The 27,660-nt window shown below is 43.3% G+C and overlaps 1 protein-coding gene across 1 annotated transcript in view; it reads left to right on the top strand.

Moving 5' to 3' along the window:
• The window catches only part of EFCAB8 (EF-hand calcium binding domain 8), a 3,728,836-nt gene that overhangs the window by 1,357,476 nt on the left and 2,343,700 nt on the right, over positions 1-27,660 (top strand). Inside the window, exon 14 of the mRNA XM_044089017.1 lies at positions 1,367-1,474. Within this exon, the coding sequence (XP_043944952.1) occupies positions 1,367-1,474 (108 nt within the window). The remainder of the gene's footprint in view (positions 1-1,366; positions 1,475-27,660) is intronic.

Genomic DNA, 27,660 nt, shown 5'->3' with positions numbered 1-27,660 from the left:
TGCAAGTTTATAGTACTACTTGAAATGAGGTATTGAACTTTTTAGTGATTGAGTGTTTTAGAATCCCCCACTGTCTGTTCTGAGATTTAGGCAGTATACCTCAGTATTAAAGAACTCTAGCTACAAATCATACATACACTTTAAAACTGTACAAGACCAGTAGGGTTGAACCTCATTAATAATCACATATGATATTTACAAATGTCACATCCAAATTCAAATGAATTCGTTACATGTTCTAGTGAATCAGCAAAATGAAGCTTGTTTGCATGGGAAAGCAATTGTTTATTTCAAGCAAATTCTATATCAAACCTGAGGACTGCCAATTTTATTCAGTCATCTTTGGCATCATAAACAACTCAGATAACTTGGTTTCTGATAAAAGTCCATAAAGGCACTTTTAGGAGTTTTACTATTAAACAAGTCTTTTTAAACAAAACAAAGTCTGATTGGCTTAACACTCAAGTGCTTTGTTGCACAGCTCATTGCCTTTAATTAGGCCCATTTAATGCAGGACTGACTCTAAATCTAATGTAATAATCCCAACCAGCTGAACTCCCCAGAGCAGCTTGTTGTGCACTTTATTTTGTCAGACTTATTTTATTTGTATTTTATTTTGCTTTTGCAAATGAAAACATTCTTTATAATTCTCCACTGTAGGGCTGAAAAGAAGGCCAAAACTTTCCTCACATGAATCGTACCTCCCTGCTTAGCATATCAACTTGAGCACAAAGCATAAAATGAAGTGTTAAAAATTAATGAAATGCTAAAATGAAATTAAGTTTCACCATAAAATCCCAGTGTGTAGCAAGAAAAGGTAGAAGGCAGAAAACATTGTATCTGCAACCAGGATTTATGCAGGATAATTTTCTGCAATTAGATGGATTCCTGTCTCAACCTTCCATTTCTTTGTCCAGCTGGAGCATTCATCTCCAGTGCTTGCCCTTGTGTTCCTCATTTCAGTCACTTGATTATTATTGTAAACCTCAGTACAAGTGTTTGAGAAGAATGCTTTAAACGTGTACACAGTATTACATATAGAAGACACCTGCATAGTACCTTCACTACAGTGTAAATATTTTTATTTTGTCCACACAGATAAGGAAATAGGTGCATTTTAGTTTGCCATTATGCTGGATTTTTGGATTCTGGCAGTGATACTTTCTAGTGAATTTATTACATATATGTTTTTATGCATATAAATGTGGACCACATGAATGTGAATATGTTGGTGTGTGTAAAATGCTGCTTGAATTCATTGCTGTCATTTTTAAGTTGAGACATTATAAAGGTATCAGATAAATTGGTTGAATTCATATAATGCAGCAGAAAACTCTGGAGCAACACTCTTGTGTCCATTTTTTAGGTTTTCCAGGATGATTGGTGCAACCAAATAAAGTATTTTCCGGAGCTGAATGGCGTTGCTTGCTGTTCATTATCTGAAAATAAATCTATGGTGCTTACTATAATCCCCATAAACAACCTGTATTCAGTATCATCAAACATCAATGAGAAACTTGAGTAAGATAAGCATTTATTTTCTCCAGTCTGCTTTTGAGTTTGTGACTTTGGCTTACTAAGGAATTAAGTACTGTACTCATTTCATGTATTTGACTCCTGTATTAGAGTAAAGGAATGTAGCAGAGGAAGATAAGTATGATGGAGGGAAGTTTACACTTCGTTGACAGTTGTCTAATGAATCTGCAGAAGCAGTTAAGTAAACTCCATGCAACTGAAGGGCAAATATTGACTGCCACTGTCTTCTTTTCTGCATTATTTCTGAAGAAGATGAAATGGGAGCAGCAAAATGAGGAAGGCAAAGAACGGGGAATTTAATGGTTAGCTAAAAGAAGGTTGTAAGATGGAAACATATATCGTAAGATGGAAGATATGAAAGGACATTCTTGCAGAGGTAATTTCAGTGGTGGTGTCTTTTACATTTTAGAGGGGGCCAAAACTCTTAGGTTCATAGGTTCATACTAGGCTATCTGCCCTAGGGCATTTATAAGCCTAGCCAGAGTGTGTTTGGTTTTCGCCACCCATTTTAAATTAATTTTGCTATGCCCTTTTTCGAGGTTAGTATACTGTGCCTCTGTCTAACAGTGACACAGAAGTGATACCTGGGGTAAACCTATGATCTCCCATCCACTCATCAATATTCCTCTTGAAGAGAGTCAGTGAGGGACCCTGCCTAATCTGGACTGGGATTTTATTCCAGAGTGAAGGGAGCCTCTGGATTATGAATCTGTCCCTCCAGCATGTCCTATTTATTTCAGTGCTGAGGTTCAAGTTTCTCGAGCGCGTAGCTCGATGGGATTTGGATTTTCTGAGGTGCAGCATGTCCATTAATTCCGGGTTGGACATGGCTTTATACGTCAGGCACAGATCGCCTCTGAGCAGGTGGTATGCCACTGAGTAGAGCTGGAGTTTCTTTAACCGGGCAGCATATGGCATCTGTTTGAGCCCTTTGATCCTCTTGGTGAGGTACTTTTGGGGTCTTTCCAGTTGCTGCAGGTGTCTGGTAAGGTACATCCCAAAAGGAAGAGTAACGGCCAACCTCCGCTCAATACCAAACCAGAAATAAAAAGTTCAAACGGATCCAGAGACTGCCACAGACCACAAGTTGATGAATTTCATCAGATAACAAAGTGTGCTTGATACAAACTGAGCTTATATACATGTGCATTAAGATCTTGTCCAATCATAACAATCATTCAATTTAAAAACTAAGTATTTTGTACTTCTTTTCCTATGTCATACTTTTTATTTATAAATAAATAACTTTTAAACGAACACATTTCCATCTTACCCCTCTTAAAATTAAAAGCAATGAAGATATGACATAAAATTAACTGCCATATCAAAAGAGGTCACTAGATGGCATTATAGCTAACAAAATGTGAGTCAAAGGCATTTAAAACAAATCGTTGATATTTTCACTTCAACATTAAATTAATATTAATAAGAAACAAGTGGATTAAAAGATTTTAACATAATATAATGTAGTTTATTCAAACACACCTCAATCTTATTGTGTTTTACAAATGTTTTAAAGTTATTTATTTATAAATAAAAAGTATGACATAGGAAAAGAAGTACAAAATACTTAGTTTTTAAATTGAATGATTGTTATGATTGGACAAGATCTTAATGCACATGTATATAAGCTCAGTTTGTATCAAGCACACTTTGTTATCTGATGAAGTCACTTGTGGACGAAAACGCAGTTTAAATAAAGCGTTAATCCTTGGATATTTTTGAATTCATCAACTTGTGGTCTGTGGCAGTCTCTGGATCCGTTTGAACTTTTTACATCCCAAAAGGGGCATTGTACTCAATTATGGGCCTGATGAGAGATGAGTAAAGAGGCACGATGACCTCCCCTGATCTAGATGTGAATCCCTTCATGATTAGGTGGGCTATATAAAATGTTCTTCTAACCACTTTGGCCACGTGGTTGTCAAATGAGAGATTGCTATCAACTTGGGTCCCCAGGTCCCTAATTACTTCTTCTGTACTTAATGGATTACCACCTATGTGGTAATTTGTGGGCACTTTGTTTTTGCTGAAGGGGATGACTATACACTTTTTGGCGTTTAGCTTGAGGCCATGGCTCTGGCACCAGTTGTCTGTTTCTATGAGGCCCTTTTGGAGGATGCTTGTGTCGGCTGGAGAGTCGATTATGGCGCCCAGTTTGCAGTCATCTGCGAACTTGGTCAGCCACAGTCCTTCCATGTTGGCCTGTACCTCCGAGAAATATATACCGAATAAGAGAGGTCCCAGGACTGAGCCTTGTGGGACGCCACTTGTAACTGGTTTGGAGTCTGACATGGCTCCAGCAATTCTAACCATGTGGGTTCTGTCCTTGAGCCAGTTTGCAACCCATCTAGTGACATAGGGGATTATATTTAAGCTGGTGAGCTTATCTATAATGCCCGAGTGGGGTATTGTATAGAAGGCTTTTGCGAGGTCCAGGTAGGCTGTGTGGACCACCTTCCCCTCATCAATGGCCTTGGTGACTGTTTCAAAGAAATCAACCAGGTTTAAGAGGCAGGATCTGTCCTTAACAAAGCCGAACTGGGTAGGATCCAGTGTCTGTAGGTCCCCAATATCTTTATTTATGAGGTCCATGATGATCCTTTCCATAGCTTTGCAGACCAAGCTAGTCAGGCTTATGGGGCGATAGTTTCCAGGATCCGTTGAGGCACCACCTTTGTGGAGAGGGACCACTGTTGCTGTACGCCACTGTTTGGGTACATATCCTATAGTAAGGCTGAGATTGAACAGTAGTTTTATGTTTGGGTTTAGCTCTTCTTGGAGTTCATGTAGGACGCAGCCTGGGACACCGTCTGGTCCCATTGATGCTGTGTTTTTGCTTTGGAGAGGCAGCTCTTACCTGAGCATCTGAGATGTCAGGGGGGCAGCACTCTGCTGGGATAGATATTTGCCCTTTTTGGTGGAGGGGGGGGGGTTGCTCTGAACCTGTCAGCTAGGATGTTGGCAATGTCTGTGGGTTCGGTGTATTTTCTGTCATTTTGGACTAATTCTGAGCATATCTGGGAATTCCCACCCAGGTTCCTAACATAACTAAAGAAAGCCTTGTGATTATCCTTAGTGTCCTGTGCAATTTTTGTCTCGAAGCTGGCCTTAGACGATTTTATGAGTGCCCGTAGTTTTTTGCTAATACTGATCAGAGATGCCTTCCCTTTTTGGGATTTTGCTCTATCATGTAGTAGCTTCCTCCTTCTATTGTATAGTTTGTTTATGGCTGGGGTCCACCAGACAGGACGTCTGCCTTTGGAGGATTGGGTCTTGGTTTTATTTGGGATTGCATGATCCATGCATTCCTGAAGGTGTTCATAGAATGCGTTTATAAAGGATTCTGCAGTCTGGGCCGTATTTTCCACAGGCCTGGGGGCTTTGAAGGATTCTACCTCGGTTTTGAGGAGTGTGAGATTTGCTTTAGAGAAGTTTTTCACTGTGGTTTTCTGGGCAGGGGATGGAGTCGGGATGTGAATATCCAGTGAGATTAGTTTATGGTCTGATCTTACCAGTGAGGGATATACTTCTGGTCTGGAGCATAGAGTCCCCATGTTGGTGATGATCAGGTCCAGTATGTTTTCCCCTCTTGTGGGAGTGGTAACAAGTTGTTCCATAGCATTTGAGTTTATAAATTCTAGGAACCTTTGGGCTAGGGTGTTGGAGCTAGAGTAATGCTCCCAGTCTATGTTTGGGTAGTTGAAGCGCTTGAGAATAGGTTTCATTTTTAGCAGGCTAGTTTGATGGTATGAGAAGTAAAAGGTAGAGTGAACCTCAGAAATGTGAAGACCAAATGAAAAGCATAGCTTGGACACCATTTAAGCAACAGGATAGGAACAGTAAAGTTTATTACATGAGGCTTCATATTCAAATTATGTTAGAGGAAGGTGCCAGTGAAGTGGAATTGCAGATGCCCCCTTTCAGAAAGAAAAGACTGTTAGGGAGATGGATAAAAAAATGAAGAAATAAGGAAAACAAGAGAAGAAAAAGAAACAAGAGAATATGAGAAAAGATAAAAAGTGATTAAGAATAGTGTCAGGAGTTTGTAAATTAGTAGCCATGGCTTTCAAGTACTTTGTTACACTTGATATTGATTATATAAATTTGCCCCACAGATGGTTGGGGTTCGAAGTCTGGACAGCGGTATGTTGAGAACTTTGGTCATTTACTTTTCTGAAGTGTATCTTTCAAGCTTGTTTATGCTTTGTTCCAGGATGTTGTAAAATACTTTAAGCACTGAACGTAGTATAGCGTAACTACATTTTAAAATGTAATGTTTTGCTTTTTTTCTATTGTATGAGCAGGAAACAGTTATGATGTTCTGAATAGGTGCCTATTCCTGCTTCCTGCTCAGAATACTGTCTTTAATATATTGCCCTGCATAACAAAACTGTCATTGAGACTTTCAGAGATATTTAGTCAGATGATGGCCCTTGGGCTCCTCCTTCTGTTTTCAACAGCAAAAAATTAGCCTAGCCAGGAACACAGTACCACAGTAACTCAACCAGGGTCATAAAATAAAGGTTTATTAAGAGCTTTTGTCAGGTTGTAACAAAAAACTTCATCAGAATAATAAAAAGTCAAAAACACTCCCATTAAATACACTAAAAACTGTGAAAACACATAACATAACAGACCAATGAAACTTTTCATAGCAATAATTATCAGCAGACTTTCTCAATTAAAACCTACAAAGAATCCACAGAAACATTCTTAAAGGCGAAATCCTTGGTCAAGAAACATAAATCTAAATGAAAAATACTAGTGTTACTTACACATGAATATACACTGTGTTCATATGCATTTACTGTTTCAAACAGTACAACTAAATATTGTAAGAGCGCAGCCTAAGTAGGCTGCCAATACTGATGTAGTCATTGAGGCCTGGGGGGGCATTTAGTTTAATCTGCCAGCAAAATTCCCTAAATTCCAAATAATTTTCCCAAGGACCTCCTCTAGGATCCTTTTTGACCCCTTCTACAACTGCAAAAAAAAAAAGCTGTGTAATGAAAATTTATCTATGTGCTTGAATAAGGCATTATTTCTATTGCCATTATTTATATCCCTATGATGTTCATAAATTTTGTCCCTCAACCTTCTTTTAGTTTTCTCAGTGTAAAAAACATTACAATTCTGGCATAAGGCAGCATAAACAACCACTGTGGAATTTCAAGAAAATTTACCATTAGGTTTAATAGAAATATGATTTACCTTAATGTCCTCACAGTTCTTGACCAGATGGCATTGTGAACCACAGCCACATTTTTTGTCCCAAATCTAATAGGCTTACTATCATTACCATTATCTCTATGGCATGTCACCCAGCTGGTCTAAACTTTCAGGGTCACGCCAAAATAGATGCTAGTTTTTCTTCAAAATCAAAGAAATGCTTTGATGATCATTGGAAAACTTAGTCACGAAGGGACAAGAATATTTAGAGGGATCATTTTTGTTGTTATTGTTCCAAGAAATACTCATAGTATTCCCCCCCTGTTCTGACCCCCAAAATAGGCAAAATACTCTTGTTGTTTCTTTTGCAAACTATCTCTTTTTGTATTGTGTAAATCAAAGTGGTGGGATACCCTCTGGCCAAAAACAACTCAGTAAATGTCTCACACTGTGCAAGAAAATCTTCTTCTGAATTGACCATCCGGGCAATCCTCACAAATTGTCCCTTTACAATACCACACTTTAAAAATACAGGATGATTGCTCTCATAATGTAATAAACTATTACAATAAGTAGGCTTCCTATATAGGTTACTAACAAAACATTTCCTGTCAAGATCTTTTTTTAGTTGTCCTTCCTAAATGGGAAGCCAATAGCCCCACCACTGATGTGTACACTCTTAGGTGTGGTGTATTTCATACTGGGTCTTACACATGTGAAGTTTTTTGACATGGTAGATAAGCCACACTTCTTTTCAGATGTGTGTTAGTCTCGGCCCCTGTGTCTGTTTTTACAAGGTAAAGATGAATGTCCAGAAAGATCACTGTTGCAGTTGACTAAGCTATGTGGGTTTAGCTTACAAACATTTTGGGAGCCTTTTTGGCACACCTTCTGCATGGAGTGTTCTTATAAAAGGTAGGAGGAGCACCAAAAGCTTCAGAATTTTTTGTCACTGAAACAAGTACTTCTTTGGCGATCCACCTGTCAGTCAGCTGCAATAGTCAAACTGGGCAGAAAAGTCATTTTTGGGGGTCTTCCTTTTTAGTTTACATTTTACATGGAATATTGTATTTTTTACGAGACTTTTTTGTGTATGTGCCTAGGAAACACCGTGAAAGGGAAGGATATGTTTTTCTTTATGGTATGTGCTCTGAGTGGTTTTGTGAACTTTATGTAAGGAAAAAGTTTTATTTAATATTAAAAAACATCAGGTTTGCTGTTTAGTATGTTGGGAAAGGGATATTGAGCTTTTGGGGTACTGTTAGTGTAATACTTACCTGAGAAATGCCAATTCCATTATTCACATTAATTACTGATGCTTCAAGGTTACATTGTCCTCTTTCAAATTTTCCTCCTCAGCTTATCTATGGAACAGTACATGGTCCTCTCAGCATTACCTTCTCTAGTACACAAAAAGAAGAGAGTTGTTAAGGAGACTTGTAGCATGTTTCCAGCTTCTTCATTATTTCAGTCCCTGGTGACCGATCGTTGTTCCTCAAACCACCCATTTTCTTTCCCCAATCCTCTTGGTGTAGGATTAGCAGCCATCAAAGACCAGTGGATAGCAGCACCCTCTGTGGCTATAGGAAAGCCCAAGGTGATCAAGGGAGAACCACATTTGTCACTGCCTGGGGAATGGGCAGGTGACGGGGTTTAATTTAGCTGGGTCGGGAATGTTGAAACTGGTTCCAGTGTACCTAAGAGGCCTGCCAGACTAGGGAACATTGTGCTTAGTTAGAAAAACTGTCAGTTTATCTCTATCACTATTGATAGAGCTGATTTACTTTTTTTTCCTGATTTACTGGGTTTTGTTAAGTAACTGATGACTGCCTTTCCAAAAATGTCAGTCCTTAGGCAGGTAGAGAAAAAATAACTTCTTTTCAATCTGACAGTATTTTGCATTCAGAAAGTGAAGTTTTTTTATGGAGAGAAGTGTACGTCTGAGGGTTCTAGTCTGTCAGAGCTTTCAGATTCTGAAGAAAGCATTCCTAAAGACATCCCTAATGAAGAAATCTCCTCTTAAGAATTTAAACTAATATGTTGAGGTTTTTGAATGGGAACCGAGTGAAGCCTCTAAGACTCAAAAAATGTATTATGATTTAATACAATTACAGATGCCTAAAACAAATCCCATTTCTTCTATTTTGCTTGCTTTAGAGGATGTTTGTCTTATGGCAGCCAGTTTACTGGGCAGACAGCCTTTGACTGCTGAAAGGTTTGATAGGGTATATAAGATACCCTATTTGCTTAAGTACCTGATCCGATGTTGTCTGTTTTCATCTGTTTCAACATGTGGGATATCAGATCCGGTCAGATCAGACTTCAGCACCTTATACCAATTGGATCTGAGAGCTCTGACTGCTCCCCTCCCTACAATTCCCCTCTCCTGCCTGAATTACCTCAGATCTTGTTTGTTACCTGTCAAACCAGACGTGTTTACCGAGAGCTCCATCCTGTTTTCATAAGTGAAAGATTATTGACTTTTTCCTCCTTCCTTTAGCTTAATAGTTAGATTTTTGCATTTTATATTTAACATTTAGTGTATTTAGTAGTAAGAATTTTGGCTAGTCAATAGTGTAATTTCACATAATTTCCTAGTAACTTTCTTACTGTTGCTTGTAGTTTGATTGTTAGGTTTAGATATATAAAGCATGTAACTTAGCTAAGTTTGTTGGTAGTGTTGTAAGTCTTTAAAACCTTTATTTGCTGATGTCAGAGAAGTCTACGGGATTTAAAAAGTGTTCTTCCTGTGGGCATAAGATTTCCACCATAAGACCCACACTCTCTTTGCGTGTTCTGCTTAGGGCCTTTCCAATTGTAGAACACCTGCAGTATTTGTGCCACCTTCGGCACAAGGGCTCTCCAGGGAAGAAGATAAAAAGAAAAACTGATTCTGAAAGGACTTCTCCTCAGATAGCATTTAAAATGTCTATGGATCTGAAGGCCTCTCCTTCCACTGACAAGAAGAGAGAAAAAGAGAGAGAGAGAGAGCTATCTAAGGAAAAAGATAGAAAGACAGAGATTGAGACAAGTCAAAGGAAAAGCATAAAGAGAAACAGTCTGAAAAAAAGACAAAAACAAAGGATAAACAAACCTAAGAAAAGGTCTCAAGATCCAAGTGCTGTTTTAGGTCCAGTGCATAAGTTATCAAGGCAGTCAGATCCTCCTGCATCCAGGATCCGAACTCACTCCCCAAAAACGTCCTTTTTCCTAGGGTCGATCAGCCCTAGTCTTCACTCTCCGATACTTCAGAAGCTACCATCAAGACCTCCATCAGTAGCTTCTTCTTCAAGGTCTGGTCAGTCCACTAAAGGTTTAACTGAAATGGATGTCGACCATATGATGAGGAAGTTTCTGAGGACACAGATTCAGCTGAGAGTCTTCTTGGCTCCATCTCTGAGGAGAGGACCAGGATCAGACTCTTCAAACCTGGCTATAGTCTTTCCAACACCATTTCCATTTCTGGAGCCAATGTTTATGGGTTCCAACCCTCCACCATACCAATGTCAGATTCAATACTCCTGGAAACTTCAGTTTAAATTCTTCCCTTACTTTCTTGACACCAATGCACCAGTGAATTCAGGTCAAGTAGAGTCTTGGAACCAGAGCATCGGAGTCAGGGCCCTGACTGTGAAGTTGACTCTGAAGTGTTTGGAGCTGTCCCTACCCCTCAGGGTTTTGGCTTTGGATAACACAGATCCGAGGTCCTCCTCAGATCCATCTACAATTCATACCTTTGTATCTCAGTATAAGTTAGATGTGCATCTAGGACTCACACATCTTTTGGCTCTGCCATGCTCAGGAATGTCTTTCCTTGAGTCCACCCAGCTCCCTTTTTGGGTAACTTGAGAATCTGTCCCACCTGTTGAATCAAATGAAAATAGACAACATGGGATATGAAAGTTATGTAGTTACAGCAAAGTTAGATCTGTGTTGTCTTGTATCTGATGATGTCATTTTCATTTGTTCTTCAGCTGATGAGTCTCAGATCCATCCTCAGATCTGGCTTGGCCACACTTATTAGACTCTGGGATCCAACTCTTGAGCTCCTCCCTTTACCCAAAATGTCCCAGTTACCATACAATACCTCAGATCTCGTTTGCCACCTTCTTACTACAGACACTGATCTGTCTCGTTGAGCTTTGGGGTGTAGTTTTTGTAGTGTGACTTCTTTTCCATTTTTCTCTTACAGTTCCACCTTTATTCATCACCTCTTCCTCCCTTACCATAGACTTTTTTGAGTCTGTATCCCATCATGTCAAACGTCTGATCTGAAGTTGTTAATCTGATGGGGTTCTCAGAACCGAGTCGACCTTATACCAAGCTTGCATGTACCAAAATCTCTCGAGCTAAGCTGCTACCCACAATGCCCGTCAATCAGTTGGCACAGATCTCATTTGCCGCGCAGCCATATAACATTGTTTCACCGAGCTCTCCAGCTAAGTGTTATATTTTTCAAAAATTTATAAATATTTGTGATTTTTTCCTGTCAGTTTGCTAATTTTTCTCTATTTACTCACTCAGCTCTACCCACAGGTATTTCTTTTCGTACCATTGTTGGTATTGACCCTCTTACCCTTGTGGTATTCCCAATACCATTGTTGGAATTTTCATCTCTTTCTCTCTCTACACTTTTTTCTACTTTGGTGTGTGCGTTTTTGTTATGTCGGAAAAGAAAGGGACTACGGGGTTTAAACACTGCTCTTCTTGCAGTGGTAAACTCCCGAATAATGTTTTGCATGAAGAGTGTGTGTATTGTTTGGGGGTTCCGCAATTATCGACGAAACCTCCATGTGATATTTGTGCCAGCTTCAGTCAGCGGACACTGAATGAAAGACGAAACAAGTTGATTCTTAAGGGCCTGCTTCCTTCAGCTTTTTCAGAGGCTATCTCTATGTCGGAGGTCTCATCCCCTCCTTCTGTGGACAAGAAATGTCCTCTTTCAGACCCCTCTTCACTGGCTGGTGAGAGGGGCAAAAGTCATAAGCACAAGGCCCACAAGACGTCTACCAAGCACCGTATCGCCTCCTCGGTTTTGACCACCTCGGCTCCGAGTTTGGCTCCAATGATTCATACCGAGGTCACCTCGACGGTGCCTGTGCCGGGTCCGACGATTACGACGCCCACTACAACCTCGGTTCCGACCAGTTTGCCTGTCTCTACCTCAGCACTGACGTCCCCCATTTCTGCTCCGATGTTGGTTCCGAAAACAGCTTCGGAGCCGCTGTTGACCTCCACCCCAGCTGTGACCTCGGCTCTGAGCCCGTTCTCTGCTCCAATCATTCCCTTGTTGCCGGTTTCCAAACTAAAATCATCGTTGCCATTCTTTAATTCACCACGGACCCTGTACACCCCATCTGCGGATCCATTTGCCGGACAAGCCTTCAGCCCCTTTTTGGACCAGCCTGATTCCCCCTCAGGAGCATCAGTAAGGTCCACCAGGAGCCTTTCAGAATTGGATGTGGTGCGCCTTTTTGATCAGCTGCTGACCGCCAGGGGAATTATAAATTTTCCTAGACCCCATCCCACTCTGGGCATTGAGTCTATTACACCGGCAACCCCTACATATTCTCCTCCCTTGGATCCCTCAGTTCCGAGGCTCATATTTCCGACGTCTGTGAGAGGACCCCCTTCCTCTGCACCAACAACAACCATGTTTGAGGCTCTGAGGCCCCTTTGGGTATCGGTTCTGTTGGAACCCACTCTTCCTCAATCTCATGCTTGGGGGGGGTGGAACCCTCGGTTCCGGCCACAGTTCCGGTTGTGTTGCCGGTTCCATCTTTGGGACCGAGGGTGACTCCCGTCCCGGTTTTGCTTGTGGCTCCGTCTCCGGGTGCGGACCGTGTGGAGTGGGGTGTGACTCCGGTTCCGAAATTGTCTCCTTCAGTTACAGGCTCCCATTCCTCTTCAGGTGGGCCTGCTTTCTGGGTGATGGAGAGGGTGCTCGCTTCGAGCAATCCTCCTATGTCGGACATCCCACCAGTTCCCTCTGAGCTGCAGCTGTCAAAGGCCACCCCCCCAGGACTCCGAGAGCGCAAGGCCCAGGAAATCCCTGTTCAGGGTATTTCCCTTTCTGAGTATTCTTCGGATGCTCCCACCGAAGAACCCCCTCGGAAATGGACATGTAAGAGAAAACACATGGACTCCCCAGAGGAGTCCCTCATGGAAGATATGGACTATGATAATGGGGAAGGATCCCCACGGTCACCCCCTGATGATGTCTCATTTGGAGACATCTTAGAAGTCTTGAAACAGAGGGGTGACTGGAAGTCCTCCAATCCTTTCTTGGAGGAATCTGTATTCCTGCAGGCCTTCCGCTCTTGGCCCTCTACTACTTGGGTGACCCCCCTGCCGATGAGTTGGTCAAGCTCATCGTGCAGCTGGCATGGAAGAACCCTGACTCCATTGAGGCCATCCCCAGGAGATCAGACAAGATACTATCCCCTCCAGAGGATCAGCCCCATTGGTCGAGAGGTTTGCCAGTAGACGCTATGGTGGTGGAGGCAGCCATGAAAAAGGACCTTGCAGAGGAAAATCCTACTGTTCACCCACCCAACAGAGAGTCCGGGACAGTGAACAGGTTAGAGAAGTGAGTTTTTGCATCAACAACCTTTGCTGTCAGGTCTCTGAACTTTCTGGCACATTTTACGAGGCTCCAGAGAGATCTCATCTCCGAACTCTCTGGAACCCTTGCGGGTCAAGTTTCGGAAGGGGCACGTGGTAAAGTTGCTTCCCAACTTGCCATCCTAGAGTCAATCTCCAATTCATCCATGAGGTTGCTGTCCCACGCAACCGAAGAAGCAGCTAGAGCTGCGGGTGCGGGCGTAGTTATGAGACGTTACATCTGGATGCGCATTTGTGACCTTGCGGACTCTTTCAGGTCTTCCTTTTTAAACGCCCCTATCGAACCATCAGCTTTGTTCGGTGCTAAGGTCAAGGATACATTAGCCAGGTGTGAACAGGATGGGAAGACCTTGTCTGCCATGGGTTTACGTTTTTCTAAACCTCAGCGTTATTTATCCAGGAACCAGAGGAGTGGAAATATGTGGCACAAGAAGTCTCAAGGTCCCTTCTGTGACGCACATGGTGAGGACTTCCCCAGAGGCAGAGGGGGTTCCAGTAATGGAAGACGCCCCTTTCAGGGCAGAAGGGGTCCCCGAAATCAGGACTACAGAGACCGTATCAGCCCTTTTGAAGCACTGCCCGATTGCTTTCCGAAGCAGTCTGGGCGCATTTCTGTCTGCACCAAGCTGGCTGGCTCTCTATTACAAATGATCAGTGGGTGCAGAGAATAATTTCCAGAGGCTATCACATTCCCCTAATCTCTTATCCAAGACCTCCAAAATCCCTTCCTGATGTTCCACCCAGTCAAAGGGAGGAGGCAGCGTCCGAAATACGAAAGCTATGTCAAAAACGAGTCATCCAACAGGTCTCCCCAGACCAGTGCGGATCAGGGTTTTACTCAAGATTCATTTTAGTGCCAAAGAAGACCGGGGACTGGAAGCCCTTTTTGGATCTCAGCCAGGTAAACAAATCAGTGGTTCAGACCAAGTTCCGCATGGTCACGATTCAATCCATCCTCCCCTTTCTGCGCTAGGGTGTGTGGATGGGCTCGTTAGATCTCCGGGATGCGTATTACCACATCAAAATGGACAAGCGCTCCAGGAGTCTCCTTCGCTTCCAGCTGGGAGCTAATCACTACCAGTTCAGAGCCCGGCCATTCGGTCTCTCAATGGCCCCCAGAGTATTCACGAAATGCCCAGCAGTGGTCACAGCTCATTTGAAACTTCAGGGATTCCAGGTGTTTCCGTATTTAGACGATTGGCTCCTCTCTGCCCCCACCAAGCGCCTTCTGGTCAGAGCCCTCTGCTACACTCTAGTTCTAGCAGAGTCACTGGGCATCACCATCCACTCGGAAAAATCCAACCTTCAGCTCTCACAATAATTGGAATTTATCGGGGCAATATTCAACACTCAATCAAGTCTGGTCTCTCATCCCCCTCACAGGCTTCAGAGATTAAGGGCACAAGTTCAAGTGATAGTCTGTCAAAGAAAGTGTCTGCAAGGGAAGTTCTTCAGGCTCTGGGGTCTATGGCAGCAGCCATCCCAATTGTTCCCCTAGCTAGATTACACATGAGACTACTACAGTGGCTCCTTCTGTCCCAGTAGATATCCAATCTTCATTCCCTGAGCTCACAGATTCTCATCACCAACACCTGCAAACAAGATCTCCTCTGGTGGATGAGTACAGACGAAAATCTTTGGTGTCACCACTTCCAGGCTCCCCAACCCACTGCCACGGTGATCACGGATGCTTCCCTGATTGGGGGGGGGGCACTTCCAGGGAAAGTCAGTCCAAAGTCAGTCCAGCATAGAGGTCAACTTGCTTATCAATGTCCTGGAGTTAAGAACGGTGCTATTGGCATTGCAAGCATTCCATCCGCTCCTTCCATCGGGAAAGATTGCTATCCAGTTGGACAACATGTCCATTGTCTGGTACATAAACAAATAGGGAGGGACCAAATCCTACCCCCTATGTTGCGAAGCCATGAGAATCTGGCATTGGGCGATAGCTTCCAACCGCTTTCTGATCACAACGCATATCCCGGGGAGCTCCAACGTGATTGCGGACATGCTGAGCAGATGCATCCTCCATCCGCACGAGTGGTCTCTCAGTCCGAGTGTGATGGCAGAAATCTTCAGCCATTGGGGCCAGCCATGCTGCAATCTTTTTGCCTCCCCCTCAAACACAAAATGCAGCAGCTTCTTTGCCCTCTTTCCCCCTCACGTGGAGTCACCAAGAGATGCGTTGATTCACGATTGGTCCACGAGTCTCCTTTATGCTTATCCTCCGATACCTCTGATCCCCCTTTTTTTAATTAAAGCTATTCAGTTGAGAAGCAAAGTGATCCTCATTGCCCCATTCTGGCCTCGTGAAGTGTGGTTTCCCTTCCTCCGACCTCACCTGTTACAACCTACTTGGATCCTAGACACTCTTCAGGACTTCATATTTCACCCACAAGGGCTGACCAACAAATTTATCCACTCTCAAGCTGATGGCTTGGTTTCTCCACTTCCGTTAGTTGCCAGACAGGAAACCCTCTCCTCATCTGTCCGTGATATTATCCTGGCCTCTCATAAACCATCCACAGAAAAACTTTACAGGGACAAATGGAAAAGATTCTCTATCTAGTCACATAATTCGAAGCTAGATCCGTTCTCAGCTCCTGTAGCTACTACTCTTCATTACCTTGCTGAGTTGTTCGACAGTGGTGCATCAGCTTCCACGATTCGAGTCCATTAAGCAGCTATTTCCAACTTCTATAATGGTTCAGATGGAGTCCCGCTTATTGCCACTAGACTTTGCAAAACCTTCCTCAAGGAATTTTCCACAGCAGACAACCAGTGGTTGCTCCATTGGACTTCTTATTTACAGTTGGATTATTTTAGTGGCTGTAATTATATCTGGCCAAGAGCTCACTTTGACGGTGTGTTTTCTTCGCTTTTCTGTTTTCATCAGTTTGTGAGGTTTTTTCGTGCGACAACCAGTGGAGGCATGGAATCTCTCCCGAGTTCTTCACTCTCTCTCTCTACCCCCTTTTCAGCCTGCTGCGACACGTGATCGAAAATTCCTGTCATGGAAATTCTTATTTCTGGTGGTGGTCACTTCAGGCAGATGAATATCTGAGTTGCAAACCTTATATATCATAAACCTTTATCTGATCTTCCATAAGGACAGAATATCACTTCATACTAACCCATCTTTTCTCCCCAATGTGGTTTCCGACTTTTCTATTAACCAGTCCATTGAGCTCCCTGTATTTTTTCCAAATTATTCAAGCAAGGGAGAATACTGCCTACATTCATTGGATGTTCATAGACAATTACATTTTTACCTTGACAGAACTAAGTCCTTTCGCAAGTCGGACCAACTTTTCATTTCCTTTTCTGGTAGAATGGGCTGTGCACTATCTAAAGTTACTTTGTCAAAATGGTTCAGGCATTGCATTGGCTTTTCATATTTGCTTACGAATGAATCTAAGCCTGGTCAAATCAAAGCTCACTTAACTAGGGCTATTGCAGCATCGGTTGCCTTCCACTCTAGGGCCTCCATGGATGACATCTGTGCAGCAGCCATTTGGGCTAAACCCCATACCTTAATCAAGCATTACAAATTGGATCTTTTTTCCAGGGGAGGAGCGGCCTTTGGCTCAATGGTTCTCAGGAATGTTCTTCCATAAGGGCCACCCTGGTTCTTTAAGTAGCTTGGGATTCTGTCCAATCAGTGATGAATAGGAAGAAGATTAATAACTCCAGATAAAGAGGTTATGTCTTACCATAACGTTCCATCTAAGTTGTTGATCTTCTTCCAGTCATCACACCCTCTCTTCAACCCCCGCCAAAGGCTCCTGTCAGATCTTCTGGGTCTTTGTGGTGTTTCAGAGTTTCTGCACAGAGATGACCTCTGACTTTCTGTTTCTCTCCTATATGTTGCATGCAAACTCGATCTGAGGTAACTGAGTGAAGGGCATTGTGGGTAGCAGCTTAGCTTGAGAGTTTTTGGTGCACACAAGCTTGGTATAAGGCCGACTCAGTTCCGGGGGCTGGGAACTGAACCCCATCAGTGATGACTGGAAGAAGATCAACAACTCAGATGGAACATTATGGTAAGACATGACTTCTTTTTTCTCTCTTCTGTTTCTGCCCTCAGTAGTTCTCTGTACAATTGTTGGTACTTCCATCTTTACTTTAATCCTTTTTTCCTACCTTTCAGAGGGTAATCCTTTTTCTACCATTGTTGGTAGTTCTCTTTTTTTCTCTCTAATCAAAAAAAAAAACAACAAAACAAACACTAGCTTAAAATATATAAGTGCTGTCAGTCCATCTCCTTTTCATTTTGGCTACTATGGCTAACAAACTTACTGGGTTTAAGAAGTGCACTTCCTGTGGGCATAAGATCCCCAATACTGATGCCCACAAGGAGTGCATTTATTGATTGGGCACTACCATTTTAGATACTGCATGCACGATTTGTGTTGGATTCAACACCAGGGCCCTTCTTAACTGATGTAACAAACTGGTTCTAAAGGGCCTATTACCTTCTTCTATCTCAGTTCCTGCTTCTGGCCCCCACAAAAAAAAAATCTAAGCCGTTTTTAGAGGTAAAAGAATCCAGGAAGCAGTCTCCCACCCGCTCTCCTAAATCAGCTTTAGTTTTGGAGCCCTGGTCAAATTTACTGAAAAAGTTAGATCCACCACTTACCAAGTCAAAGTCTCAGAAGACCTGGTCCTCCAAGTTCTGTCCAGAGCCTATCTCTCTTTGGCTTCATTCTCCTTTCCTCCAAGAAACACCCGAGGTGAAAGTCCCAACCGCAGTCTACTACTTCCTCCATCAAGTCCTCCAGGAGCCTTTCAGAAGCTGATGTGGCTAAGATGATGAGGAAGTTCCTCAGAGCTCAGATTCAGATAGGATGTTAGCCTGGTTCCATCTCCCATCGGATCCGTAAGCTTCCCTTCTGTTTCCCGCACTATAATTTCCCCTTCTGTGATCCATCTGGTGATTTCGGAGCCCTTGGATTCAAGGATCCTGAAAGTGTCTGCATTCGATCTGAAGATTGATAGGTCTTCAACTTTGACTGCTTCCTTGACTTGTTCAGTAATGACCCCCTTGGAAGAGGAGAAGTCTTGGAGCCAAAACATCGACACTGAGTCATCGGGGCTTGGGTCAACTCTGAGATTGTCGGAGCTGTCCCTCCCCCTTGGCACTTAGACGTCGGACAGCTTGGGTCCTACTCTGACATCTAGACAGGGGTCTTGGCATGGTTGGAGCATGTTGGTATTAGAGGCTTCTGCTCTGGAGTGGCTAGCTAAGGCTTCACCCGGCCCGTCTGCCTTTAAGGTACTGGAGCGGGTCTTCTCTAACCAGAGGGACATGACTACTCTTTCTCCTTTGGATTCTACAGCCTTGCCCATCCAATCTGTGATCCTCACAGACCTGTTCCATAGGGACAGCTGGCCCGATCAAGCATTCAGACAGTCCCTCTTGAGAACTTTCCCCTCTCTTTGGACACCTCTCCAGAACATTCCACTGGGAAGGTTCCCCTTAAGAGAATTTGCAAGAAGAAGCATATGGATTCCTCTCAGGAGTTCCTTACTGAAGGCACTGACTTTGTTGAAGGGGAGGGTTCCCCAAGATCTCCACCAGATAATGTCTCCTTTGGAGACATCTTAGAAATCCTCAGGAAGAAAGGTGGATGACTTTCCGATTCTCCTTCCCAAGAGGAGTTAGTGTACTTGGAAGCTTTTGGGTCTGGCCCATCTGTTACCTAGGTGATTCCCTTGGCTAATGAGCTTATACATCTTGTCTGTCATCAGGAGTGAACAGAACCATATGCTGCAGAAGCTTTTCTTCACAGTTCTGATAAGTTTCTTGCCCCTGCTAAGGACAGGCCCCACTGGAGCAAGGAGGGCCTGGTTGATGCCATGGTTGTGGTGGCACACACCAGGAAAGAGCTGACAGAGCAGAGCTCCTCTGTCCATCCCCTTAACAGGGAGTCCAGGACGTTGGACAGATTTGGAAAGCACATTTATGCCTCAATGACCTTTGCCTTACAGTCACTGAAGTATTTGGCACATTTCACCAAGCCGCAAAGGGATTTGACTAAAGAGCTTTCCAAATCCCTTTTCAAGCCCATGTCTGTGGAGGACCACAAAAAGCTTTCTTCACAAATGGCCACCCTTCAGTTCATCTCCAATGCATCCATGAGGTTAATTTTCAGTGCTGTTGAGGGAACCTAACAGGTGGAGGGTTCAGGCATAGCCATAAGGAGATATGCCTGGGTGCACTTCTGCAACTTTCTGGAACCCTTCAGTCTTCATTTGTCAATGCTCCTTTTAATAGATTGTCTTGTTTTGCCCCAATGTTAAAGAAACGCTTTCCCAGAATGAGCAGGATGGAAAGACCTTGTCTGCCATTGAAATTCATTTTTCTACCACTCAGAGATCCTTTACCAGCAATCAGAGAAGAGGGAGAAAAATGTGGTTTTGTAAGTCCCAGGGTCCTTTTCAAGACTGATGGGAGGATACTTCCCCTAGGGGTGGGGGCGTTCTAATGGAAGCTGCAACCTTTGCGTCAGAGGAGGCCTGTAAAGCCAGGGTTTCTGAGACACCTTTTTGGATAAACCCTTTCAGTGCTCCTGAACATTTGCCCAACTGCTCACCTCTGGAGACAGTCGGAAGGTGCTTGTCTGTGCACCCAGGCACCTAGGTATCAGTCACAAAAGATACTTGGGTATGGAAAATCATATCCACAGGTTATTTCATACCATTTTCACAAATCCCTCTAGATAAAAGGAAAAGACTCCCCAATCTTCCACCAGTCAGAGGGACACAGCAGCTCTAGAAATTTGAAAGCTGCTGGACAAAAGAGTCATTCAGGAGGTCCCACCAAAGCAGAAAGGATTCACAAATTACTCCAAATTCTTTTTGGTGCCAAAGAAAAAAGGGAACCTGAAACCAATTCTGGATCTCAGCAAATTGAATCAGTTTGTAAAGAACTCAAAGTTGCAAATGGTCGTGGCTCAGTCCATTTTACCATTTCTGGGAAAGGACATTTGAGTGTGCTGCATCAGTCTTCAGGACACATACTATCATATCAAGGTGAACAGACACTTCTGAAGATATCTGCCCTTTTAGCTGGGGGGAAGTCACTATCAATTCAGAGCCCTGCCTTTTGGTCTCACCACAACCTCCAGGGTGTTTACCAAATAGATGGCAGTGGTAGCTGCTCACTTGAGAGTGCTGGGATTCTGAGTATTTCCCTACCTAGTTGACTGGCTCCTCGCTACCCCAACCAGTCAACTCCTTGAAAAAGCCAGGGACTACTTGCCACAGTTATGTAAGTCCCTAGACATCACAGCTTTTGCAAATCACATCTTCAACCTGTTCAGAGTCTGGAATTCATAGGTGCTCATTTGGACACTGTTGGTCAGATAGCATTCCTTCCACTGAACAGAGTACAGACCATCAGGTGTTAAGTAAAACAAGATCTGATGTTGTCAGTTTTCATTCTTTCCTCATCTTTTGGGTTCAAATCCAAACCTCAGATCTGACTTGGCCATTACTAAAGTTCATGGTAACCAAATGCTCTTGAGCTTCTTCCTTACCCATAATGCACCGGCCCCTAATCTCGTTTGCCACTTTTCCTGAAAAGACATGGTAAGCCTTAGCTCTCAAGTTTCTTTAAAGACAAGTGTATTTTTTTCTCCTAAATATCTGTTTTGATATATATATATATATATATATATATATATATATATATATATATATATATATATGGGTCTCGCATGTTTGCTCGAATGAGCAAACGTCTGAATCCTAAACGGCCGGGCATACTTACACGAAAGTGCTTTTCACCGAAGAAGCACTTTCGCGTAAGTATGCCTGTTGCCGAGGCCGTACTATGGTGTGGGTAAGGGAAAATTCCCTTTTCCCCACTATAGGTAAATAGATTCATAGGTTGGTACTAGGCTATCGGCCCTAAGGCCTATGCAAGCCTAGCCATAACAATTCCCTGGAAATTTTTTCCCTCAATATTTACTTCTCTGGGCCCCTGTCTAGCAGGGCTACTGACATGATCCCCGGGGTGAATTTCCTATATAAGTTATTAAAGTGGGAGGCACAGCCCCCCTGCTAAAATGTTAATGAGAATTTTTTTTAACACGCTTTAACGAATGCACTTTTTCAATAAAAGCACTTTTGTTAAAGTGTGTTCGGTTGTTATGGATTCGGACGTTTGCTCATTTGAGCAAACGTCCTAGATCTATATATAGATATATATATATATATATATATATATATATATATATATATATGTATATATAGGTTCATAGGTTGATACTAGGCTATCTGCCCTAGGGCATTTATAAGCCTAGCCAGAGTGTGTTTGGCTTTCGCCATCCTTTTAGATTAGTTGACTGTGCCTCTGTATAGTAGGTCACAGAAGATAGCCCTTTTGCGGTTAGTTTACTGTGCCTTTGTCTAGTAGGGACACAGAAGAGATCCCAGGGGTAAACCTACGATCTCCCATCCACTCGTCAAGATTTCTCTTGAAGAGGGTCATTGAGGGACTCTGCCTAACATGGATTGGGATTTTATTCCAGAGCGAGGGGAGCCTCTGGGATATGAATCTGTCCCTTCAGCATGTCCTATTTATTTCTGTGCTGAGGTTTAAGTCCCTGGAGCGTGTAGCTGTAAGGGATTTGGATTTCCTGAGGTGGAGCATGTCCATTAATTCTGGGTTGGACATGGCTTTATACGTCAGGCACAGATCGCCTCTGAGTAGGCAGTAAGCAGCTGAGTAGAGCTGGAGTTTCTTTAGCCTAACTGCGTAGGGCATCTGTTTGAGTCCCTTGATCCTCTTGGTGAGGTACTTTTGGGGTCTTTCCAGTTGCTGCAGGTGTCGGGTAAGGTATATCCCAAATGGGGCATTGTATTCAATTATGGGCCTGATGAGTGATGAGTAGAGGGGCACAATGACCTCTCTTGATCTAAATGTGAACCCTTTTGTGATAAGGTGGGCTATATAGAAGGTCTTTCTAACCACTTTGGCAACGTGATTGTCAAAGGAGAGATTGCTATCTACTTGGGTCCCCAAATCCCTAATTACTTCTTCCGTACTTAATGGATTACCACCTATATGGTAATTTGTAGGCACTTTGTTTTTCCCAAAGGGGATGACTATGCACTTTTTGGCATTTAACTTTAGGCCATGGCTCTGGCACCAGTTATCCGTCTCTGTGAGACCCTTTTGGAGGATGCTTGTGTCAGCGAGTCGATTATGGCACCCAGTTTGTAGTCATCTGCGAACTTGGTCAGCCACAGTCCTCCCATGTTAGCCTGTACCTCAGAGAAATATATACCGAACAAGAGAGGTCCCAGGACTGAGCCTTGTGGGACGCCACTTGTAACTGGTTTAGAGTCTGACATGGCACCTGCAATTCTGACCATGTGGGTTCTATCCCTGAGCCAGTTTGCAACCCATCTTGTGACATGGGGGTTGATATTTAAGCTGGTGAGCTTATTTATGATGCCCGAGTGGGGTATGGGGTATTGTGTCAAAGGCTTTTGCGAGGTCCAGGTAGGCTGTGTGGACTAACTTCCCTTCATCTATGGCCTTGGTGACTGTTTCAAAGAAGTCAACCAGGTTCAAGAGGCAAGATCTGCCCTTATCAAAGCCGAATTGGGTAGGATCCAGTGTTTTGGAGGTTCCCAATATCTTTGTTATGAGTTTCATGATGATACGCTCCATAGCTTTGCAGACCAGGCTAGTCAGGCTTATAGGGCGATAGTTTCCGGGGTCCATTGTGGCACCACCTTTGTGGAGTGGGACCACTGTTGCTGTACGCCATTCCTTGGGTACATATACTGTAGTAAGGCTGAGATTGAACAGTGACTTTATGTGAGGGTTCAGTTCTTCTTGGAGTTCGTGTAAGACGCAGCCCAGGACACTGTCCTGTCCCATTGATTTTGCTTTGGAGAGGGCAGCTCTCACCTGTGCATCTGTGATGTCAGGGAGGCTACACTCTGTTGGGATAGACATTTGCTCTTTTGGGGGGGAAGGGGGGGAGAAGTTTGCACTGAACCTGTCTGCCAGGATGTTGGCAATGTCTGTGGGTTCAGTGTATTTTTTGTCATTTTGAACTAACTCAGAGCATATCTGGGAGTTGCCACCCAGGTTCCTGACATAACTAAAGAAGGCCTTGTGATTATCTTTAGCATCTTGTGCAATTTTTCTTTCGAAGCTGGCCTTAGATGATTTTATGAGGGATCGTAGTTTCTTGCTAGTACTGATCAGAGATGCCTTCCCTTTTTGGGATTTTGCTCTATCATGTAGTAGCTTCTTCCTTCTGTTGTATAGCTTATTTATGGCCGGGGTCCACCAGACAGGTCTCCTGCTTTTGGAGGAATGAGTCTTGGTTTTATTTGGGATAGTATGATCCATGCATTTCTGTAGGTGTCCATAGAAAGCGTTTGTAAAGGATTCTGCGGTTTGGGCCGTATTTTCCACTGGCCCGGGGGCTTTGAAGGATTCCACCTCGGTTTTGAGAAGTGTGAAATTTGCTTTTGAGAAGTTCTTCACCGTGGTTTCCTTGGCTGGGGGTGGGGACGGGATATGGATGTCCAGTGAGATTTAATTTATGGTCAGATCTTACCAATGAGGGGTATACCTCTGGTATGGAACATAGAGTCCCCATGTTGGTGATGATCAGGTCCAATATGTTTTCCCCTCTTGTGGGAGTGGTGACCAGTTGTTCCATAGCATTTGAGTTTATACATTCTAGGAACAGATGGGCGAGGGTGTTGGGGCTTGAGTAGTGCTCCCAGTCTATGTTTGGGTAGCTGAAGTCACCCAATATAATGGTGTTTGGAGAGACCTTCATATTCTCCAGTGTTCTCAGGAAAGCCGAGTGGGGTTCCTGAGTTTGGGAGGGTGGTCTGTAGCAGGCTACAAAATGAAAGGCAGTTTTGCCCACTGTTAGTTGCACATGGATGGTCTCCGATGCTTTATGCAGTGCCACTAACCTGGAGGCGTGGGTATCTTTGATGAATATGGATACTCCCCCTCCTTTTGTGGTTCGGTCTGAGTTTTGGGGCTGAAAAGCATGGTATGAGGTATAACCTGGTAGTGCTGGGGTGCTCTTGGGAGCCTTGAACCAGGTTTCTGTTACTGCACAGATATCGATATTCTCCATACTGAGGAGAGCCTCGAGTGCGTGCATCTTGAGGTTTAGACTTCTGGCGTTGAGCAGCATTACCCTTAGTTTCTTTTTCTTTGTGTTGTCTATGGAGGTGGGTTTGTCTTTTGAGCCTTGCCTAAAAAAGGCACTATGGGGGTGGCAAGAGCCTTAGCCAGTATTCGAAAGCCCAGGGGTGACAGGTGCAAGCCGTCCCTAACGAAGCAACGTGGCTTGTCGAGCATGTCATCCCAGGCTGACAGACACTGGATCTTCTTTGAATGACACCAATACTTTAGCCAATTGTTAAAATTGATAATTTTGTCTTTATACTGTGGTATCATTCTTGGTGAGGGTAAGATGCTACTCAAGGTCAGGGTCATACCAGCCTGGGCTACATGATCAGAGAGCTCCTCTATGTCTCTTTTCATGTAGTCCAGGGAGGTATGTCTCAGATCATTCACACCAGCATGGACAATGACGGAGTCATATTTGTACTTGCTTTGGAGTGACCTGAGTGCTTGTGTTATGTGGCGGATCCTGGCACCCGAAAGGCAGCTTATAGTGACCTTCTCCTTGTTCAGCCTGGTGAGTGGGACGTCAGTGTGTCTGACAATAGAGTCACCTATTACAAGTGTATTAGGTGTGTTGTTTAGCCTTAAGGGCTGTGACTGTGTGGCACACTGACTTTGTGAACTATGTGATACGTGGGTATTGTTGTGGGGTAGCGGTTGCTTGGATGTCTGCTTTGGAGGTCTCTGCTGCTTGGGCAGATTTTTATTTAGAGCCTCCGAGTATGTTTTTGTGTGTTTATGTGTTTGGTTTTCTGTTGCGATAGGTCTATATGAGACTGGATTGGTGGTGTGTGTGGTTACCTTCTCCTCCTGACTGACTGCGCCAGTATTGGGTTGAGAGAGCTCAGCCTCCAGTTTGGCTATATAGTTGCATTTCTCACATATATTTGAGCTTGTTGGGAGGAGGAGAGGGTGGTCTGTGTACATAAGGCAGTTGTAACATTGCCTCAAGATTCCCAGATTCACCAGCTGGACTGGAGAGTAAACCCGAAACTGACTTTTGGACATGCCAGAATAGTATAAGGAGCTACTTTTTGACTGATCAAAAAGGACCAATAGGGAGCCAAGTACTTAAAGGGAGTATAAGAGGGTGTAGTGCTTTCGTTTATTAGTGCTTACTTATAAGATTACTTATACGAGCAACCGCAGGGCTTTAGAATGAAAATAGAGTGCTTACTTTGAGATTTAGAACAGTTCTAAGGGAAAAAGTGAAGAGCAGACTTTGTGGAGCCGGGAATAGTTTAAACCCGTTTAAGCGGCGCTGCCCGATGCTGCGCTATGCGCAAAATCATGCAAAACCGCACAAATGTGGGTTCTAAAGCAGAGAAACTGAAAGAGATAGGAATTGACCCAGAGCAGCCAATAAGCTACTAGTTTCAGGGCTGAGATCACTCCTCCAGGGACAGATAGGCTGCTCAAAGCTCCCCACTCTCACTGGTGAACAGAGAAGCTTCCTCCTATCCAAGTAAGGATATGGGCAACACAGGAAACTATACCACAGTCCGGAATTCAGCAAAACCTGAAATCTGGACTAATCTAGTTCAGCAAAGGCGGGAAAAGAATATATATATATTTTTTCAGGAAACAGCAGAAAAACACACAGAAAACACTGTAAATGCTATAAACAGGCTAGCGCACTTTAGTGTGTAGCCTACAACAGTTATACAATACAAAAACGACTTAAATTGATATAAAACAAGTGCAAAAACTGTAAAAAGCAGAAGGGAAATGCAATTTAAACTTTTTGAAGCACAGATCAGTTAGAAATCCGCTTTTTACGTGGGAAAAGGCAGTCAGAGCAAAAAAAAAACAGAAAAAAATACTTAAATCTGGAAAAGTCTCTCTTGGGTCTCTCTGTTGCCTGTATCACTCTGCAGGACACCACGAGGAGCTGTGCAGAGTTGTATACTGGCGCAAAACTGCGTAAATGCAGGTTTTAAAGCAGGGAAACTGAAAGAGATTGGAATTGACCCAAAACGGCCAAGAAGCTACTAGTTTCAGGGCTGAGACCACTCCTCCAGGGACAGATAGGTTGCTCAAAGCTCCCCACTCTCACTGGTGAACAGAAAAGCTTCCTCCTATCCAAGTAAGGATATGGGCAACACAGGAAACTATACCACAGTCCGGAATTCAGCAAAACCTGAAATCTGGACTAATCTAGTTCAGCAAAGGCGGGAAAAGAGAATTTTTTTTTTTTTTTTCAGGAAACAGCAGAAAAACACACAGAAAACACTGTAAATGCTATAAACAGGCTACGCACTTTGGTATGTAGCCTACAACAATTATACCATACAAAAATGACTTAAATTGATATAAAACAAGTGCAAAAACTGTAAAAAGCAGAAGGCAAATGCAATTTAAACTTTTTAAAGCACAGATCAGTTAGAAATTCGCTTTTTAGGTGGGAAAAGGCATTTGGAGCAAAAAAAAAAAAAAACAGAGAAAAAATACTTAAATCTGGAAAAGTCTCTCTTGGGTCTCTCTGTTGCCTGTATCACTCTGCAGGACACCACGAGGAGCTGTGTGGAGTTGTATACTGGCGCAAACCACGCAAATGCGGGTTTTAAAGCAGGGAAACTGAAAGAGATAGGAATTGACCCAAAACGGCCAGTAAGCTACTAGTTTCAGGGCTGAGACCACTCCTCCAGGGACAGATAGGCTGCTCAAAGCACCCCTCTCTCACAGGTGAACAGAGAAACTTCCTTCTATCCAGGTAAGGTAATGGCAACACAGGAAACTTGTAACACAGCCCTGGATTCAGCAATAACCTGAAAACTGGACTATACTAGTTCAGAAAGGTGGGGAACAAGTATATAATTTCTTTTTCAGAAAATAGAGCAGATACAATCAAAATTAGCCCAAAAAGGCCAATAAACTACTAACTTCTGGGCTGAAACCACTCCTCCAGGGACAGATAGCCTGCTCAAAGCTCCCCTCTCTCACAGGTGAACAGAGAAACTTCCTTCTATCCAAGTAAGGTATGGCAACACAGAAACTTGTAACACAACCCTGGATTCAGCAATAACATGAAAACTGGACTATACTAGTTCAGAAAGGTGAGAAACAAGTGTATATATATATATATATAGATATATATATTTTTTTTTTTTTTTTTCCCAGAAAATAGAGCAGATACAATCAAA

This window comes from Protopterus annectens, chromosome 12.part0 (genome assembly GCF_019279795.1).
Source record: "Protopterus annectens isolate FY-2018-M chromosome 12.part0, PAN1.0, whole genome shotgun sequence".
Taxonomy (NCBI): Eukaryota; Metazoa; Chordata; order Ceratodontiformes; family Protopteridae; genus Protopterus; species Protopterus annectens.
This window is presented reverse-complemented; position numbering and strand designations above follow the sequence as displayed.